Raw genomic sequence first — 22,005 nt, 5'->3', positions numbered from 1 at the left:
ACTTCCCCCAGCTGTGAGGGAAACTGGCAGGAGATGTCCAACCTCACCCTGCTGCAGAAATATTTGGCTATGAAGGAGAAAGAAAAAGGCAAAACCAGCTCCTCACTCAGCAAAAGCCAGAATCGTGAGCTTAGATGCCTTAAGCGCAGCAGAAATAGTGCCAAGCAATAGGACAAGAAGCAATGGACAGAAACCTGGTGCACAGAGAGTTCCACCTGAATATAAGGAAGAACATCTTTACTGTGCAGGTGAACACTGCACTGGAACAAATTGCCCAGAGAATTTGTGGAGTCTCCCTCAGTGGAGATATTCAAGAACCACCTGTACACAATCCTGTGCCATGTGCTCTGGGATGATTCTGCTTCGATAGGGAGGTTGGACCAGATGACCCACTGTGGTTGTCTCCAAACCTGACCCATCCTGTGATTCCCTGAGAAAGAAGGTCCCAGGAGGAACCGTGTCTGCAGAAGCCAAGCCCAGGTTTCCAGTGGATACTGAATTAGGACCTCAGCATGAGCAGGGGCGTGAAGCTTCCGTAAGAGACCCTGGCTTGTGCCAAGTACACCATTACCTGAGAACTGGAAACAACTGGCCATCAAAAAAAGTGGATTGGTGAAGGACAGGCTCTCCCTGAATATTGTTATGCCTGCATCTTGGGGTGAAGTATCTCACTTCATGAAGCAGTCACCTAGCCACCAAAGGAGTGAAAATTGCCTGGGACTGTTGCAATCCAGCACAACTGGAGTAAGCACTACTGTCAGAAGAAACTACTTCACCCCTTCTGAAGGAATTAGCTGCTTTCTCCTTGCGTTAGGGGCTGATTAACAATCCAACTTCTGCTTCTACACTGCGCATACCCCAGAAAGACACTGAGGTTTTAGGCAGAAAGAGGGGAAAAGGTTTCCTGATTCCATGCCTTGTAGCAATAGCTCCACGTTTGCAGTGGGCTCTGGTACTGCCACGCTGTGCTCAGGAGACCAGGGTAGGGTTGTTGGGGTATAGTATTGTGTGGAATCACTTCCTCCTGCCACCCCAAAGGAAGTCTGGGCCCGAACAGGAACAATGTTTCATCTAGAGGTTGCAGTGAAGTTCCTGCATGGCACTTCTGCAAGACAGCAGTTTTCTGTCCTTCCCATCCTCTAGCAGTCTTTCACCTCTTCAATGATGAAAGTGGCTGCTGTGCACATGCACCAAATAACTTGGAAATCCTAACAGCTCTACTCATTTTGTTTCTAAACACACATGGACTAAGCATTTTCATAATCGGTATCTAGATCATGACCCTGCTACTTATCTGGAGTTTAAATGTTTGATAAATTTCAGCTAAGTAGAAGAAAAAGTATTTTTCTAAATGTGAATAATAACTACGACTATGTTGTTCATGAAACTTAAAAATAAATTAATTAATCCAATTGGAAATTAAATAATTCAATCACAAATAGTTATTTTGCAAAAACTGAACTCTCTCCTCAAAATGTAATGATGGAATAATAAAATTATTTTTGGTCATAACACTAGATCTTTTTAATATGATGGTAGTCTTCAATTTTGAGCCAATTAACAGTATTGAATACAATAAAGGGTTTGTGATTTTCCCCATCATGCAGACACTGGGAGGGGGGTTGAGACACTGGAAGGGGATGAGGGTGTATCCTGCCACACTAAATAAATACCGTGAGAACAGACAAGATGGCTGTGTGGAAAGCCTGTGACTCAGCACAGCTGTGTGGATGTCTTCACGTCCTTCTTAGTATGGGATGTTTCCAAACAATTTTCTGGAGTTCTGGCCAACTGACATGCTTTTTCCATAAAACTCATTTCTTTGTGGACACTGGGCTCTGCTTCTAGACAGACCCCAATCCTACTGATAAAATAATTAAGGAAATAGTTCCATTCTCTGTGTTTTTTAATAAGTAACCCCTAAGTAGGACTAAAGCAGTCCCCTTCCCCATCAATGATAAGGATGGCAAGAATTCCTCAAAAAACGATCTGGTGAAACAGCATTTATTAGAACTAGAAAGAAGGGTTACACTGAAACTATGAAAAGACCATGTAGGTTCAAAACCAGGCAGACGCATCCCTTCTACATTAGAGAGCTGGAGATGCCCAGTTTCTAACACAGATTTCTTTTCTCCTTCAGCCTTTCTAATTTGCCCATCTCTAAGCCATGACAACAATATCTGTTCTCAAGTAGCTTGGACAGTCCTGCCCTATCCTTCCACGGATAATTTCTCATGTGCTCTGCAAAGGCAGTTTAAGCAGTGCCAGCACCTCTCTCAAATCGTGAGCTTTACTGCAGTCCACTGCAGTGGGTGCTCACCCAGCTGAATCTGCAGACCCCGCCAAGACATAACACAGTTGTTTTCCCTAGAGTGGCTCCAGGAGTCCTCTCCATCAGCAAACTGTGCCTTTGCCAGGCATGCAGGAGGAAACACAGAGAAGCACTGGAGTTCCATCAGAGTGGAACCTAAATGACATCCATAATTTCACATGGTCATATTAAAGTTCAACCTAAACCTCAGAAGAATCTGAGAACCAGGGCAAATGACCACACTCTTCAAAGGAAGACCCACTTGGCTGGATACCAGCCACAACAATCACCATATGCAGTAAGCAGATGCTCAGAAAGAAAAAGAAGAGGAAAAACATAAACAGAATTTCCCCAATTACTCTCTCACTCAAATGCTACATTCTGCTCAGGGACACTCCCAAGTCAGTTACAGTTTGTCTCTTTAGTAATCCTCAGTGGATCTCTCTTTCAAGTGTTGCACAGTCTTCCCAGGAAACCTCTTACATGCCCAGCACCCTTTGTCAAGAAGCTTCACAGGCTTCCTATGTGCTGGGTGTCTTTTGTGCAATGTTTTTATATTTCAATCTGGTTGTAAGTATTTGAGTGGATGACCCCAGTCCCTAGCTGAGTAGTACTGGATGTGAACACACTGGAATGTTCTCAGCTGCCTAGTCAGGTCTTTTACAGAAGTTATTCAATACTTTCTATCATATGCCATAAACGTAGTTGGATTCTATCCTAAATTGTTAATGTGACTGGATCACCATATTGTATGTTATGGCCAGGTGTAGGGGTTAAGTTAAATCCCATTCAATGTAGGTTTTAAGAGCCATTAATGTATCTATTGCTTAACTTCCTTGATGTTAATTTATGGCAAAACTACAATAGCCAAGCTATTAGTCCCTGCCAAATCAGACAATGCCAAAACAATAATTCCTTCTACTTGTTCTGCCGTGTACATTTAAATGTCACAAGCCAGGACTGGTGCCACATGAACTGCCTGACTCACTCACTGCCCTTGGAGTTTTTATGCATATACCTGAAACACTCCCTCTTTTACATCAGCGCAAGAATGCCATCAACCAGACTATATAACTGATCCTGTTAAAATTCTGCCTCTTTTTGGATGAGTATCTCATGATTCTTACGTAGTTGTTCCAACCATGGGCCAGCTCACAGGGGTGGTATGGGATACTGCAAGACCACACACATTGTGAGAAAAAAACACTTTGGCCTTTCAAGTAATTTTCTTTTCCTTCATCCTCCTACCAGATGATAGTTGCAATATTTCACTATCATGATGACTAGAAATGTTATAATTTTTCATGTCTTATTTAGATCACTGATAAATTAGGAACACATGTATATAACTTGGATATGCTGACATATCAGCTAAACAGTCAGGTCAATTGCTCAAAATGGAGTCAGAACTTAATAAATGCATGATTCTGTTAACATTTTCACAATTAGTTGGGAAATGTGGTCAAAATGACGTATTTCATACCTGCAACTAGCAGACCAATTCAGACTAGCAGCATATCATAAACTTCCAAAGACTGCAGAATAAAAAAGGGGAAATAAATTGATACTGTACAAACCATAGATTCAGTTTTTCTTCCATTTTGGAAAATGATATTGTGATTCAACAAAACATATTTTCTTATCTATTAAAGCAATTATGACTTTTAATTATTTAACATGGTATCATAGGTTGGTCTCAATGATCTCAGAAGTCTTTTCCAACCTCGTTGATTTCGTGATTCTTTCATTACAAGTGTCAATTTTCAAGGATGAATAAGAAGTAGGTCCTAAAAACAGAAAGTTAGTTAAGTGACACAAAAAACTATTTAGAATAGGAGGGTTTTCAGATCTAGAAGCTTTGTTCCCAAGTCTTCCTTTACTTTACAATGTTGGAGTTGTTCATATAACTATCACAGCAGTCAGCACTGTTGTGCATAAATGTCATGGGCATCTGTTCAAATGAACTAAATACTTGTCACAGAGACCTTCCGTGAGGCTCTCAGAATTAATTTATGTTTTGTTCTTTGCAAATATCATTTGGAACCTAAAAAGATAGTCTGATAGACAGATCCCAGCATTAGCAAGTGCTCAATTGGTGCACACAGGATCTCATTGTTGCCATTCATTCACAATTGAGAATGGTATTACTGCTTGGGCAAATCCCAAGTTCCTCTGGAGCCATCAACAATTCTCAGAGTTCAACAATCCCTACAGCTGTCCAAAGCCTTATCTACAGTGCAATATTTACATAATATCAATAAAACTGAGGTAATCGAAACCAACACCTTCTGAAACCAAGACACGCAGAATGCACTGGCCAAATCACAGCTCACTGGCCAATCACTGCTCACTGCAGCAGCACCTACCTGACTATGGTTTAAGTTAAAGCAAGCCTAGAGCTTTAACTTGGTGTACATTTCATGAGACTGTTTGAAGGAAGACTGTTCTTCCTTTCACACAACTCTTCCTCAGCCCGTTCTTACATCTCCACTTACACTTTTCTCCTCTGTACATTTGCTGTGGATTTACTTAAACATTGCACAGTATGTTGTGTTTTTGGTGAGATCTCAAGATAAAGGGATCTTGAGGGGAAAAAAAATATGTTTCCTGTTCACCAGTCATAAATCATTACTTTTCCCCTTGATTTGTGGATTCATTTTTCATAGACATCTCCTAGAAGTGAGCTAGAAGACAGAGGAAAAAATCTTCTGAGTTCTGGGAACCTTGTTGTGACCCTCCCAGAGTTCAAGAAGTGTTTGGACGATACTCTTGGGTACATGGTGTGACTCTTGGGGATGGACCCATGCAAGGTTAAGAGTTGGACTCGATGATCCTTGTGGATTTCCAACTCAGCATATTCTGTGATTCTGTGAGAAGCAGTAACTGTGAGGTAGCAGAACAACACTCAAAAAATACAGAGGCTTCTAGTAAACTGAGAAACACAGAAGGGTTGGTGGAAGCAGATGCATGAGGTAGGCAATCCAATTCTGCAGGCTGGTAGGAGCTGGAGAAATAATAGAAGTGAACAAGGGCAGTAGAAAAGCCAGTAGTCAGTCTAATGCATGCATTAGGATGTCTGTAGGTTATTTCTACAGTGGGTTACTCTTACTCCAGACTGCTAATAATATGCCCACAAGGCAGAGAAGGAATCAGTTCAAAAAGGATACTACCAATCCTTTCTGCCAACACAGTGACCCCAAAATGCCAAGAATTAATACACTACTCATTACTCCAAGCAGTAACAACAACAGCACATCAGCACAACAGAATTTAAAATAAAAGCCTGCAAGAATCTTGAAGTAGAGGGGGTAAGAGAGGGAATGGAAAGAATTTCCTAAAACCAGAGTGAAATAAAATGAATCTTTACTTCCAGAGAAACAAAAATATCCAGCTGCTGCCCATAATGTCTTGCTTCCCAGGCTCCTTGATAGACACACAAGAGCATCAAGGACACTAGTGACAATTGCTATGTAGTACCCAATAGGCCTGCTAGCAAGGCCAACAAGAAATGAGAAGGAAATAAAGATCTGTTCAAAGGCTGAGGAAAACAAGCAAGAGATACTACCTAAAACAGCACAAGGGCTTTTATGAATAAGAAACAGAAGGAGGAAGTATAAAGGGCTTCATCAAATTGAGTTATCAAAACATTTACTATACTTACCACGCTGGTCTTGCTGTACCTTAGTACTCAGATGCTCTCCTAGTTTCTAATATGCCAGGTGGCTACCCTGAGGACAGGCTAAAGCACTGAGAGTTAAGGCACCAGCTCTTCTGAATCAAAAATTAAATTAGTTTTTAAAATTAAATTCCTCACATTGTTTAATTTGACCCAAACTTCACCCTTCTTCTTGAACCTTTACACTGTCTGCATTCTTTGAAGGATATTTTAAGTGTTTGTGCCAGACCTACAAGACATGTTGATTTTTAAAGCTAACTTTAAAAAGTTATTTTCTAACTTTAAAAACTCAAGTTTTCTAATTTTAAAAAGTATTTTCATTTCCTCTCTCTTCCAGAACCAAGTTCTTCTTGCTTCTTAAAATAAATACATATATTTGTGTCCGATATATGGCACGAACGGCCATCCCTTACCTTCTCCCACAACAGATGTGGTATGATTACAATACACTGCACACTAAAAACACATTTGCCATCTGAATTCATAAATTCAGGTGGAGACACTAATCAAGTTCTATATAATGAAAATGCTCCCACCCATTTATTCTAGCAAAAACTTCAAGAGTACTGACAAGTGATTTGCAATTAAACCATTCAGTTCTCATTTAGTAAAAGGGTTCCAAGTGTCTTTGACAGTCGCACATCTTCATGATTACATCACATCACCGTGCTGTTAAAATGACTCAAAACCTCAGGAGTGTACCCCAAAAGGTCCCCTTTGGAGGCCCTGTGCTATGTTAAAACCACCACACTCAGCAGCCACTCAAAGTGCAAGGGAAGGCATGTTTCCACAGATGTTCTCTGCCCTAAGGTGCATGAGACTTTCTTGATAACATACTCCAAACAAACAGAATTATGAGCAGGGAATTATGAGCTGTTGCTCGCATACCTTTTTGTCAGTTTGAGGTATGCTTTGATAACCAATGACATGCAAGTTCAAAGCTCCCTTCAAGCCACTGTATTAAAGTGCAAGATGATTCTCCCCAACTCATTATAGTATAACATAGGAGTGTATACCTATATATATATGTACACACACACATACATATATGTTTGTAACAGAAAAAAAATGTATAGCAGAAACACCAAGAAACTCCCAATTTGTAATGGAGAATTAAGGTTTAATAAGCATCTACAGTAATGTCCTTAGACTTCCTCTGGCAGTTGTAGTTATCACAGTTATTATTAAATGATAAACAAGTGTGACCAATAAAACAATTGTTTTGTGTTTATTTATAATTGTTACATTTTCTTTCCTAACTCTTTGATAAATGACACACTAGAACTACAAATAGGTTTGACAAATCTTCAATACAGGCATCTAAAATCAGCAAGGTTTGATATTACTCTGTACAGAGGTCCTAATGATGTGAGCAAGGGCAAGACCATTTTTAGTTTCTATTAGATATTTTTTATCATAAGAAAGAACTCATTTATAGGCTACAAACAGGGAATCTTCCTAACAAATATTATCTCTGCTGAAGGTGTTAGCTAGGAACACTAACTTCTCAATAAATTAAATAGAACAAAGTCAGTACAAAAGCCTGGTTAGCACTGCACAAATGAAGCACCAGGAACTGCTTACAAGTGCTAAATACCCTTAATTTTTTATAGAATCATAGAGTTATTTGGGTTGGAAAAGATGGTTGCAAGATGTCCCATCCACAAAGTCTCTGGACTACCTGTTCCTGTGTCTCACCACCAGCGTAGTAATGAATCTCTTCCTTATATCTTGCATAAATCTATCCTCTTTTTGTCTCAAAATATTAGCCCTTGTTCTATCTCTGTAGGCCCCGGTAAAATGTCTCACCCCATCTTTCTCATAAATACTGAAAGGCAGCAGTAAGGTTTCTCTCATAAGGCAGATTGATAGTTCTACATTAAAGTTGCCTGACATTCCCTCTTATAAGCTCCATTTTTTAATTGCTTGGGAATCTAATTAATTGTTTGTAAGATTTTGAAGTGAGATTTTCTTCACATCCATTACATGTTCCTGACAACCTGTGAGAAACTAGACAAACTACAAATCTCAATTGGCATGGTTTCCTTACACTCAACAGAAGCAAAGTCCAAAGCTGCATTTCCAGAAGATGCATCTGCAGTGACTTCTACATACAGCCACAGGGCTTTTCCAGCTGCAGCTCTGGCCTGTCATGGGACAGCCCAGAGCAGATTTTGTTTAGCAACAGTAATGAATCCTTTTCCCTTGTTTTCAGACCCTTTCCACTGTTGCTGGATCCAAGCTTTGAATCTAAAGGGGACAAAATGATAGACTGAATAAATTAAGAGAAAGCAAAGAGTGAAAACTGTGACTGGGCACTGGCAGGAGAGCATGGACTAGAGCAGAACCAGATGAGAGAATGACTGATTAGTATTAGAGATCTGAGAAGAAAAACTCTGGAGATCACTAAAAGGAGATTAGATAAACAGCCACATGAGAAGACTGCAACTCACTAGACAAAGTGATAAAAAGCAGGCTATTAAATACCCATCCAGCAGTTTATAATGGTAAAACAAACAAAATAGCACTGAAAGTGAGACAGAAAGAGAGAGGGAGGGAGTCTGGAGGGATGGGCTATGACTTTCCTGGTGCTTAGCAAGGAGGCTGAGACTTAGATGAGAAATCTGTAAACAGTCTTAGGTGGGTGGATGACAAATAGAAACTGTGCTTCCAGTATGTGCTTTGAGCAATTTATGACAAAGATTCAAAACCAAGAGGCCCTTGATGTTGACTGAGACACTCAAAACTTCCCAGTGCATTGACCTTCATCTCTCTGTACTCTATTTTTCTCCTGTAAAATGGGAACAATACAGATGTCAACTCCCAGCTGTATTTCATGACCATCACTGAAAATCCTCAAAAAGAAAATTTTTTCAAAAGAACATCAAATAGAGTATATTCATAACATATTCACTCAACAGAGGAAAAAAAATTGAAACAGTTTTATCACTTGGAGCCAATAAGGCCAATGGTATCCTGGGGTAAGAAGAGCGTTGCCAGGAGGTTGAGGGAAGTGATCCTTCTCAGCCCTGTTGAGGCCTCAACTGGAGTGCTGTGCCCAGCTCTGGGATCCTCAGGCTAAGACACAGATCTCCTGGAATGGGTCCAGTAGAGAGTGTCAAAGGTGACTAGGACACTGGAGCACCTCTCTTATGAGGAAAGGCTGGGGTAGCTGGGCCTGTTCAGCCTCAAGAAGAGATGACTGAAAGGGGAACTCATCAATGTCTATCAATATCTGAAGGGACAATGCCAGTGGAATGGAGCCAGGCTCTTTTCAGTTGGAGGTTGGACCAGATGACTTTCTGTGGTCCCTTGCAAGCTTACCCATTCTGAAATTCCATGATTCTGTGACATTATAACAGGGATGAGTAAGAAACCTGGAATGCTCAACACACTATGCTATGAGTCGGCTGGAGTAATGCATTCACGCAAAACGCTCCTCGCCCCAGCCGGCGTGACCCAGAACAATCCTGCTCCGCACCACCTGCAGTGGTGGCCGCTCAACCAGCGTTCCTCGGCTGTAGTGGGCAGCAAGCTGGTAGCAGCGCACCTGCCGTAGGCAGGGCCCCCACCAGCAGGCTCGGGGCCGTAAGTGGAGGAGGCGCAGCTCGGGGGGGGCGAAGCGCCGGGTGCGCCGGGACCTGCTCCGCCCCGGCACCGGCCGAGCGGGACGTGAGGCGACGCGTAGCACCAACCGCCTGCCCGCGAGGGCTGCGGGGCACCGCCATTTTGCGGGGCGGCGAGAGGCCCCACTGGCCAGACCCACCCCCCATTTCAGGGACAGCCCCGCCACCCTTCGCCGGGGACGGGCCGGGCCCGACCCGACCGGGCCCCGCCCGCCGTCTGGCTGGTCTCAGTCCTGGCCGCGCCTTCCGCCCTTCGCCGCTCAGGTATCAGGTGAAACTGGTCGGCAGTGCAGGCGAAGCGGTGGTGGCTGGAGCGCGGCGAGAGGATGGCTGTCCGTCGCGGCTTGTGTCTGCTGCTGGTCTCTGCGATGCTGGGAGCCGCCGCCGCTGCAGGTGAGATGAGCAGCGGCTGACGGGGACCGAAGCCGTCCGCCCGGCTGGGACCAGCGGGGGCGGCCCATCCCATTGAGGGTGCCGTGCTGGCCGCCCCTCAGCTGCGGGAGAGATGCGGACGGGGGCACAGCGGGGCTGGTGTCTGGACCCGGCTGGGATGCGAGGACCCCGGAGCGGACTGGGAGACGTTCCCGCGGAGTCGAGCGGGTTAGGAAAACTCGGGCGGGTGGCAGTGGGGCTGCCGGGAGCCGCGGGACGGGCTCCTCGACGGTGGGGAAAGCGCTCCACGGGCGAGCAGCTGGGCGCGGCTCCCTCCCGGCCCCCGCAGGGCTTGTGGGGCGCGCGGGGCTTGGCTTCACCCGCTGTAAAGAGAACCGCAGGATGGCCTGGGTTGGAAGGGACCGTAAAGACGTCTAGTTCCAAACCACCTGCCATGGACAGGGTCATCTTCCAGTAGACCAGGCTGTTTAAAGCCCCATCCAACCTGGCCTTGAACACTGCCAGGGATGGGACATCCACAACTTCTCTGGGCAACCTGTTCCAGTGCCTCACCACCTTCACAGTGAAGAATTTCTTCCTACTATTCAGTGTAAATTCTCTTTAAACTCTCTTTCAGTTTAAAGCCATTCCCCCTGGTTCTGTCACTACAGCCTCTTATAGCCCCTCCTTTAGATAAACAAAAAAACTATAAAGACCATGTTTTTGCTTTTTACCCAGCTCTAAAAAGCTACGATTTTTTTTTCTTTATTAGTCTATATTGAACGTAAGTGCTATTTGGGGAAAAACCAAACCACCATATTAATATTTCACTGCCATAAAGTTAATTTTTCACCACCTTTTATAATAAACTCCACTGCCATATCTACATATGCCCTTTGCACTGTGTCTTTCTGTTCTTTATTCTGGGCTTATTTACATAATAAAAGCATATGCGTAAAGGTTGTGTTAATACTGAAGCCAAGCGAATGATAGGTCCTGTTTTCTCAAGGTATAGATTCTAGGTTTGTGTTTTTCAGAACGGGGTTCCTGAATCTAAACTGCATTATAATAGCCTAGTTCTCTGATCTGGGTGGGGTGAGGAGTTTGGAATTTTCGGAGGAGAGGGGAGAGGGAAAAGAAGTATGCTTAGGAGTTCTAGCTGGGTACTTGATTTCCTGGAGTAGGGAGGTGAAATGAGGTGAAGTGTGATCCCACCCCAGCCAAGGGAGATGTACTAAGCCAGAAGCTTATTGCGGCAGTTTTCAAACAGGCTGATGCCATTGCGGAGTTGTGGCGAATCTGGGTTGCAGATCCAAAACCCGGGGTCATCTTAACCTTAGTCCTGTGTGGTTATTACTACCATGACCTAAGCTAGATTATTTTTGGATACTCAGTGCTGCTGTCGCTTTTGTGTCTGCAGGGTAGCCATAATCCTGCGTTTGGTATGTAGTGGATTATATCCTCTGGACAAATGGCAAAGGTGTTGAAACAGTCTTTTGTGGGAGGAGAGTACGCTTTTCCCGTGGGCAGATTAGCAAATCAACTGCATTCTCTGTGTTTGAGTCAAGCACGGTGAAATTCGGCTTGGAAAAGAGCTCTATTGTTATGGAAAACGACAAGTGCTGAAAGAGTAAGGAAGGGATGTAGAAAATGCGCATACCTAACAAAGGATTGGCTGTTCGGTGAGGGAGTGTTAACAGCAAAGAAACAGGACACTGTCTCCCTATTGGTAGTTGGGCTGACAAAAGCTGACCACTGTCTGTAGTCAGAACTTTTGAGGCTCGAACTAAAGTCAGCATAAAATCAAGACTTGATCTTGGAAGTCACCCGTTTAGTTTGACTCTGTCTTAAAAAATAGAATAAAACAAACCTTTGTCTCTCTTCTGCTACCCTTGCAATCCTAAGTCCTGTCTGTGGTTCATGTATCTATCCATCCATTCACTTTAGTACAGTTCTTACTGTAGTGTATAACACTAACTAACTTTGGGGTTTTTGGTGAGCTTTTTTTTTTTTTTAACCTAACCTTTGAACATCAATTGCAAAGCCTTGTTTTGTATCTGATCACAAAACATTAATAAGAACAAAGTGGTAGTATTTACTCTTTAGTTTTCTACAATAATTTGAGTCTTTGGAATGGAATACAAATAGTGTGACTGCAATTTGATAAAATCGACCACTTTCTGATGGACATGTGCTTAACATAGCATTGTACACTGCATTTTATTATGGTACCCTGAGAACTACTACCAGCTTGGAATAAAGGGTCTGTTTCCAAGCATCTCCACGATCTTTCTCAACTGAACTGTAAGGCTGAGAAAAGTGGCATTGCTTAGCTAGTTATCATTTCAGTGTCTGATATCTGCATAAGCTATGTCCTTCAAGCTGGTTTTATGGCTTCTCCTATTCACAGCTCAGGTTAGGGACCTGGGATATTGCTGCATTACACAATTAAACTTTCCAGTCTTTAACAGTATTGCTGGAGTAATCAAGGAGCTTGAAGGTCTGAGAGCAGGATTTATATAATTCTGCCTTGTTTTAATTACACTGCATATAGACCAAAATGACTGTTTGGCAGTTGAATTAATTTTCTTTAGGACAGTTGTTTAGTCAGTGTTCATGAAGTCTACTGGAAAGACTTGACTATGTCATTGTACTGGCAAAAAGTTTTCTTACACCTCAGTTTTCCAGTGAGGACTGCCTGGTCCTGGAGATTGGCAAATGCTGAAGTGGATCTAGGGTAACTTAATTCAAATGTCTAAAGAACATCAATATATACTGTACATCAGACTTTTGCAGTTATAACTGAAAAGAAACAGCAATCCAAAGTTGGGCTACTTCTGAGAATCTATGCTGGGAAACACACATACCTGTGTATTTACATATTTCTTAAGTAAAACTTCTTTCAAATTTAAGGCATTTTTTCAGTGTGGAACTGTATCAAAATTCTACTGAATAACAAAGAGGTTATCCTTGAACACTTTTCATGGCTGTGCACTCTTCAGGTACACAAACCTGCTTTGCTCAAGAAGACTCTCCTTTATAACTCCAGCTGGGGAGAGGGGGAGGGAATTTTGGCCAAACAAATCCACAAATATTGAGAGAAACTGAGTTAAGGTTAAAAATAATTCTCCCCAAAACAGTCAATTTCCGTGTCCATGCAGTTTAGCTCAATGGATGTCTGACTTTTTGGAATGGTGTGAGTTCAAGGACACTGTCTGCTTCTGCCGTTTAACCTGTCAGCAGGAGAGGGCTGTATTGTGTCTGGAGGGGTTTTGAACTGGGCTGTCAGAAGGCTGTCCTATAAAACACAGCAGTCAGGAACACCTGGCTCGCCCATATGGTTTGTAAGTTCCCATGGCATTCAAAGAGGCAGAGCAAAACTTGTAGTACAGCTGTCTTATGTATGAAACAACCATAGCTGTCAGCTCTGCCACCTGGCACTTTGAGTAGAAATTGCAGAGATTGTCTGACCGTCTTGCCTGTGAATTGGAAGGAGATCCCAGATGACTGGCCCTATTGCATCTTCATGCACAGAGTTAGTATGTTCACGTTTCAGTTCAGATACACTAAAATATGCATTTTTCCCTATACTTGTGCATTGCTTTGGGTATTAATTCTGAGTTTCAGTTCTAGCTTGCTGAAGGTAACACTCTTGTTTTACTGCATACCTGATTTTCAGGCCATCTAAACTGGGGAAGCTTCTGTTGCAATTATGTTAGCCTGCTGCAAAGTTTTATAAATCCCACCACTCGGGTAATCTGGCACTGCTATATGGAAAGCTAATGGTGCCCTGGGGTACTTCAAGTACTTTCTGCTGTAACTGTTCAGGTGGTAGGAGCACCTGATAGCCCATTTAACGAGGTATTTTTAATATCACTGGTGACATGGAAAAGCATATTGGTAGAATACTTGAATAAGGATACAGGTTGTCTTTTGGATAATAAAACAAAGGAAAAATAAATTGTCAAATGCTTGAAAATTGGTCTTAATTTTTCTGTTGATAAAGCCATCTTTAAATGTTCTGAGTAAATCACTATATCTAGTTTATTTTTTAAGAGAACAAAAAGTCTGTACTTCAGTAACAGCAATGTCTTATTTTTTTAATTTTAGAGAACAGTGGAGCCAGCAGTTCAAAAGGAAGAAGTTTTGCTGGTCAAAAAGTTACAAATGCAAATAATTCTGAAGAGTCATACAAAGTGGATGAATTTGCAGCAGAAGTCCTCAGAGGAAAGCTGACTACAGTTTTTCTTCCCATTGTCTATATCTTTGTCTTTATAGTTGGTTTGCCAAGCAATGCTGTGGCCCTCTGGGTCTTTTTTTTCCGAACAAAGAAGAAACATCCAGCTGTGATTTATATGGTTAACTTGGCATTGGCAGACCTTCTTTTTATTGTCTGGTTTCCACTGAAGATTGCATACCATCTGAATGGCAATAACTGGCTATTTGGTGAAGGTCTCTGCAAAGTACTTGTTGGATTTTTCTATGGAAATATGTACTGTTCCATTCTCTTTATTACATGTCTCGGTGTACAACGGTATTGCGTTGTAGTGAACCCCATGGCGCATTCAAAAAAGAAAGCAGAAATTGCCTTGGGCGTCTCCATTGCTATTTGGGTACTGATTTTGTTGGGCACCATTCCATTGTATCTCGTTAATCAGACGGTATATATTTCAAATCTTAACATCACTACCTGCCATGATGTGTTGCCTTATAATGTTTTGGCTCATGATATGTTCAGTTATTTCCTCTCACTTGCAATTGGATTCTTCTTAATCCCAGCTATCGTCACTGCTGTCGCATACATACTAATGATTAAGACTCTGAGTACCTCCGTCATAGAAGATGGCAAGAAACGAATAAGAGCAATCAAACTCATTATTGTTGTCCTGTCCATGTATCTCATCTGTTTTACACCTAGCAATGTGCTGATTATTGTGCACTATTTGCTCCTCAAAGGCTACGGCCAGAGCTATATGTATGCGTGGTACATAATTACGCTGTGTCTTTCCACTTTGAACAGTTGTATTGACCCATTCATCTATTATTATATTTCAAAAGACTTTAGAGACAACCTTAAATATGCTCTTATTTGCCGAACCGTACGAGCAACACGGAGGATGCAAGTGTCTCTCTCATCAGGCAGATACCCCAAGAAATCAGATTCTTACTCTTCAAACCTAAGTAGGACCAATAAATCAACCTACTGAGTTTAATCTTAGAAAAGTGAACTTTTAATAGTACTGATGAAAGGATGTGAGTCACAATAGAATTATTTTGTACAAGAGAGTCTGAAGAAACGTTTCTGCATTTTAATTACATTGAAGACTGGGGAAAAAAAAGGCATTTCAGATGCTCTGCGAAAATGCTGCTGACCTAGAAGTGAATTGTGGTTGAAGACATTCTCATTCAATATAAAAGTTTTTAAAAAGCAAAATGTCTCTGGAATGTTATGTAGTGTATTTCATTAACAGATAAATCTGTTTTGTTTAATGTATTAAGCAGCTTTTAATGTATTAAGCAGCTGAACAGATTGTGTTTGTAGGACCTTGCTCTGTGTACCTGCTTACACTGAAAATCATTTGAAGCTGTAGAGAGAAGAAAGAAGAGGAGAATCCATTTCACCATCTTGGTGTAGACTGCTTATTATCTTTAGTATAATGTAATTTTTATATTGTTTTCCAAGTTACAGTGCTGTAAATACTAACAGTGCAGAACCTTATAATGTTACCCTGTTGAGTTGATGAGCTGAACTGGTTATCAGCTAGCACTGGGATAAAATGTTAGTTGAGATTATCCACTGTTACTTAACACTTGCCAGTGCACAATCTAAATGGGGATATGTAGCAAAATGTTGATTAATAGCAGTTTGATTTTATGTAATATGTCTTGTATTTTTTAAGATATCTAAATAAGATTTTTTATAACACATTTGAGTTGGATGCTTTCTTTTATTCTTTTACATGCACTTCAGAATGTTGAGTAGTTTGACTTGCCTGGCTTCATGTAACTAAGATATTATTCCTAACAGTGAATTAGAAACATGACAACTGTAATTGTAATGTCTAAATGGGTAAACTCAAATTTCCCTAATGATGCATTTCTTTAGAGAACCATGAAAGTAGTATGTTTTGTGATGGTATTTCAGAGGACTAAGCTAAAATAGCAATGTGTATTAGCTTATGTCTCATTGAGGAGCAGAGAGTTTACAGCTCTTAAGGTGACATAGAACACAAATGCTTCTTGGACATAAACAGTTTTCTCTTCTGGTTTCCTGACAAATACAAGGAAATAACTGTGTATTTATTACTGAACTGAAGGTATTATGCAGCATCCTTACTGGAAGATAACTACATAAGAGGCCATAGTTTACTGGAAGGATTTGGGATGAAGAGAGTTGCACCAGCTTCACAGAAGGCTGTGTGAACTCTTCCCTCACACTGTGTGTGATAAACAGAATATCAGAATGTCCCTTATCTTGTCAAACAGCCTGCTCCATATATGGTAGTCAGTAACATGAAGAAAGAGCATCCAGTTCATGTTATTACAGCCCTACATGTGCTCTGTTAGGAATCCAAGGGTTACAGGTTGTAAAGATGAGAAATTATCTCTGTATGTCTATATAATACCACAAAGAGATTGCTTATGATTCATGGATGACTGTTAAATGTCTAAAAAGTAATATGCTTAATATAGCCAGTCTTTTGGGGGACAAGATTTATTTCTTGTCATTATTTAATCAGAAGTGCAACAAGCACTGTTTATATATCTATACTCTCACTGTTTCATTCCTGTCAAACAATCAGACAACTCCATTGCAGATCATGTGAAGGAGAGTGCTGATGTTCTTGACCATTTCTCCCTATAGCCTTCATCTGCAGATCAGCAAAGCAGGTTGCCAGGAAGAATCTTTCTTGCCTGCAGCAACAGTGAAGGTACATGACTAAGACTTAGATGGTACTACAGTCTGTTGGAAGCTTTTTGCGAAAAAAGTTTTAATTAATACAGTGATTTATTTTAAAATGAGGTTGTACAACGTGTGACAAATTTTGGAGAATACTACTCAAGGAGCCCACAGTCATTTAAGTGAAGGTTTCCCCCTATTAGCTACATTGCAAATCCCTATCCTGAATTTAGCACAAATTATTTTGGTCCAATTAACAGAGCAGGTAGACCAGGCTGGTTGTTCACTCAATTTGAATCAGTTCCTTCAATTGAAAATTGTGTGCCTACACAGCCAGATAGCGATGGGGTAAGAACATGCCTGGGAACATGGAGCTGGTTGATAAAACCTTTTTTGGGACAGTTGTACCCTTGGACAGGGTTGTTTGGTGTCAAGGTGATCATCCTCAGCTTACAATAAATATATTCTTGAACGGTGCCAACTTTGCAATTCAGACACCAAGAGTTACAAAAAGCTCTCCCTTCCTGTGGCTGACTGAAGCATTGGATGCTAAAAAAAAAAGAAAATAAATCAGTGCAACATCTGTGAAAGCATCCAGGAATTGGAAATCAGTGTGCACGGTGTCAAGGTTTCACAAGCAACTCAAGTACATGCTGCAGCTAAGAGAAGTGGAATTAGTTTCCCCCTAACCTGGCTGTGTGATCACACTGTTCTCTTATAGTGTCACAAACGCATGACCTTGGGATAGATTGGATCATTTCTGAGTTAAAGTTAAACCAGGAGGAGGGAGGAAAGTTTACTTCTGACTTGAAACAGCGTTTGGCTGGTTTGCTTGGTGAGCTTTTGGCTCAGCACAAGGGAGAGGCTCAGACTGTTTTGTTTCACCACCAACACAGGCTTGCACTGTGCAGGTGCAAGGCAAATTGAAGTACAGTTGCTGCAAAGCCTCTACCTAACCTCCTAAGCAGCTGGGAGCAAGCTTCCACCCATGACTGTAAGAATGGCTCTGCTCAGGCTGAGGGTGCATCCAGCTCAGCCAGAGTAATCTTCACACCTATGCCTCTGAAGGTCAGGAAGACAGCAAGGTGTGAAGGGACATGTCAAAAAACCAGTAGGACTTCTGCACAAGGCACCTGGCTGGCATACCAGCTGCATAGATGTGGCCAGCACAATTTAAGTGCTGTGCTATGGGACAGTAGAAATGTGCTCTGAAGTTCAGGAAAACAGGAGTCAAAGGCTGGAGAGCTGAGCTCATTGTCATCTGTAAGAAAACCTGCTGCCGAGAAGGACTGATCTGTGACAAAGAGTGTGCATAACAGCAAAAGAAGTTGGACGCAGGTACCCAGGCAGGAGTGAAAACAGTGCAGCCACGTATCACATCCCACATGATACTCTCCCAACATACACCTATTTTCAGCATAACAATTTCCTTAAGTCCCATTTGGATGGTCTACTTAGTAGTGCCTGTTGGGCATCTTGTCAACTTCAGTTTATTCACTTTGAATCAGAATCCACAATCTTCATTTGGTGGCCCCTCATTCCTAAAGCAGACGAGAGTGTGAATGAGTCCCTAACTGTCTTGTCCATCCACTTGAAATTTTGTAAGGCAGTATCATATCCCCTCTCAGGTACTTTCCACATTGATGTGTCCTAGCCAATTCCTTTCAGGTCAACCACTCTCAGTGATAGTCTGGTCTCCATTCTGAGACCTACCCGTTTCCATACAGAGTCTCCAAACTATACACAACATTCAAGCTGTGGATGGTACAGTGATGGCTTCTGTTTTGCTCCGTGTTGCTTCCGTAATAACCTCTAATATTCAATGTTTGCTTTATTTTTTTTCTCCTGCTCCTTGGCATTGAGTTGATGTTTTCGTGCTTGTAACTACATCCCTCTCTCAATTGGTTACAGTAATTTTACAAGCCATGGTTCTGTATGCCAAGTTAGGATGTTAACAGCAAACTTTTGTTCAACAGTGCTCAACCCTCTTCAGGCCATTTATGAATGTGCAGAACAGTACAGGTCTGGCACCACACTGGTGAGTAATTTGAATTGTGAAGACTGACTGGTTTTCTGCTACTGTGTATTTCTTCCCTTTTAAGCAGTTACTTTTACACAAGAGGACCTTCCCTCTTATTCCATGGCTACCTAGTTTTCTTTGAAAGCCTTTGATCAGAAATTTTGCCAAAAACTTTTTGGAAGTCCAAGTAGACTGTATATGCTGGATCAACCTTGTTTCCACTTCTGTTTGACCTCTTCCAAGAACTCCACAGAGTTGTTAAGCCCAGACTTCTCTTTATAAAAGCAGTGGTGGCTTTTCCCCAAAAGGTCCAGAAGTTCCTTACCGATGTCCCTTCTTAGACTCTTCACTAATTGCTCAGTACAGACATTGAGATCTTGGAACTGTATTTCCCTGGACACCTCAGTACCTGCTTTTAATTGTTGATTACAGCATTGGTTCCCAGTATTCAAGTATAATTTTGGCAAGAGATAACACACTTCTGTTACTAATTCAGCTGTTTTGTCCCAGTTTTCTCAGAACTTGAATACCGCCTGGCCCACTAAGTTTAGCACTCATTTTATCTGACTGCGGTGTGGTGACTGAAGACATTTAACACATTGTGTTGATGTGTAGTTGTCTGGGAATCAAGCAGCCTGCCTGCCTACCATAACAGCTATTTGGGACCCAGCTTTCATTACGTGTGCATTTGATCTGTCATAGGCCCTTTGAACACAGTTAATAAACAGCATCACAGTTAAATACAGCATGAACATAGTAGTGATTCAACAGCCAGGAGTTTTACCTATGCGTTTTTTCTCAGGAGTGATAACCTTCTTTAGGCTTGCAGGTAGACATTCTCCAAGCACTATTTGCTAGCAGGACCAGTACAACAGGCTGACTACATAGTCAGCTCTCTGTCATCTAGGTCAAAGGAGGTGGAGATGCTTCAGATAATGGAGAAAAGACTGGTGATTGTGAAGGGTGCATGGAATGCTGTGCAGAGGTACTGTGACAACTCCCTTTGATCCATAAGGAGTTACTGATCCAGTGGTAGCTTTTGTGACTTGGACTTTTCAGTCACTGAAGTGTGTCTGAAACCAGCCTCCCTGGTGGTCCAGCCAGCTCCTTGGTTGCCAGGAAAAAGGGAAAAGGTGTGTCTGTGTGTACATGGAGTAGGTAGGTTCACAGCTGCACTGGAATTCAAAAACCACCTGGGATTGCTTCTGTGGTGCAAACACCAGAACAGAGCTCAACAGTACCAAGATCTACCTGGTATTATCTGTGACTCTGTCAGACCCAAGCTCCAGTGTCAATGCTTCAATATCGATGCAGCATTCCAAATGCAGAGATAGCTAAAATGTGTTCACTCCCATCTCTCTGGATACTGTGCTTTCCTGTGCCAGCTGTTGAATGCTGTGTGCAACTTGTGCCAGCTTAATGCTCACCTGAATATTGTGTTTTGCCAGAGCGTAAGAGCATCCACAGGAGAGAAGTAGTGAAATCTCTGATCACCAGAGCCTTAGTGTAGCTGTAACCCAGAGACTGCACCTTTCTCATAAAACCTGCTACATCTGGTTTGTGGGGTTATTATGGTGGTGTAAAGCAGAGTCCTGCTGCTAAAGTTCTGTCTGCATTTGGAGTGCTTCTCCAGTGCAGTCGGGTGGTTGGAGACATGGACAAAGCCTTGTTCCTTTGTTTTGAAGGTGTTAATAATATGCAGTAAAGAGTGTTAATGGGCACTTGTATAATGAAGCAAGACAACAAAATGTGGGAGGAGAAGAAAAGTCTAAATTTGACTAGTCTAATTGTGGAAGTTAGGAGAAATGCCCCAATAACAACTCTCAGCTCTATCAGTAAGTCACCTCTAGTTATTACAGCTCCCATGATGTGTCAGTTAATGCAGACAGCTCTGTGGAAACAGTGGACAAAAGTTGTCTGTATATTATGGCAGTTCTAAAAATCAATGTTTAGTAATTCTTAAGGCAGGATTTTAATTGGCAAAACCTTGTCTGCATCAAGTGGCAAGTGCTCTGACTCAGAACAAGCATGAGTGACATGAGTGGATATCTCACTTGCAGTTAAGAGCTACATTTGGTTAAGCCACTGCACTCTGGCTTTGTGCCTCAACTTCAAGAAGCAAACTTCTGGGAACTGAGAGTTCAGCATGTTTGAGCCTAAACTGCATTCATTTGATAACACTCTCCCCACTGACCCCCCTTACAGACAGCACTTGCCAGCTCTCAGCCGCTGGCAGGAAGAAATGCATGGCTGTGTAACAGTGCAGAACACCATCAGCATTCATGTATTCTCCACACTGAGTCTGAATTCAGGACAGTATGTCCTCCTATAGTGTTGTGGTTTACAGCTGGGTCTATGCTTCCCCAGTTGGATGACTGTGATGGAGACTGTGCTGTCCCATAATCCTGTGGACTGTGGGAAGTGGAGAGGTAGAGCCTGTTTGCATGGAGCCTGTGTCTGTATATCTGAGCACTTGGGAAAAAGGAGTAATTCAGGATGGGAAAACAAAGAATATGCTGCTTCTTTGGAGAAGCTAACTCATTGAATAAGAGGAAATGAATGACATCATTAACTTGAAGAACACAAATTATAAGATGTGATGGGTAGAAGAAGTTTCCCTAATGTCCTGAAGAGTGTCCTTTTCAGGGATAAAAGCCAGGGGGATATGAAGAAAACACAAGAAGCAAGCAATGAGTCACAATGGCAGTATCAGCTCAGAAGAGAACACCAGGCTATGGTGTTCCCTGGATGTAGCTGGCAGTGACTCAGGACTAGTGCATACTTGCAGTTTGACACATCATGACCCCTTGACATTTTGTCTTCAAGTCCCAGTCTGGCAAACCTGTCTGGCTTTCTGTGAGTGAATGAACTGAACAACATGGTTCACAGTGTAAAAATATCTAGGGCAAGCCCTTAGCACTAGTTCAGGACATGTTGGAGGCAAGCTGTATCAGATTCAAAGTTGCATGCTTTTGGTCAAAATCACTAATGTCTCTCCATTAATTTCAGGAGTACAACTGGAAATGCTGGGGATGGCTGTACTGTGGTGATGTATTTGTGAGCAAGGGTGGAGAGTGCCATTGCTGTGAAGCATGATTT

The 22,005-nt window shown here is 42.0% G+C and overlaps 1 protein-coding gene across 1 annotated transcript; it reads left to right on the top strand.

Annotated features, from left to right (window-relative positions):
• Nucleotides 1–9,629: 9,629 nt before the first annotated feature.
• On the top strand, nucleotides 9,630–15,913 carry F2RL1 (F2R like trypsin receptor 1). Its single transcript, XM_027635267.1, has 2 exons — nucleotides 9,630–10,006; nucleotides 14,096–15,913. Exons 1-2 carry the CDS (start codon nucleotides 9,940–9,942, stop codon nucleotides 15,190–15,192), a joined length of 1,164 nt encoding a protein of 387 aa, XP_027491068.1. The 5' UTR covers nucleotides 9,630–9,939; the 3' UTR covers nucleotides 15,193–15,913.
• Nucleotides 15,914–22,005: the final 6,092 nt, after the last annotated feature.

Source organism: Corapipo altera, unplaced genomic scaffold (assembly GCF_003945725.1).
Source record: "Corapipo altera isolate COAL_440 unplaced genomic scaffold, ASM394572v1 61411, whole genome shotgun sequence".
Lineage (NCBI taxonomy): Eukaryota > Metazoa > Chordata > Aves > Passeriformes > Pipridae > Corapipo > Corapipo altera.
The sequence above is the reverse complement of the archived record's forward strand: the minus strand, read 5'-3'. Positions and strand labels throughout refer to the sequence as shown.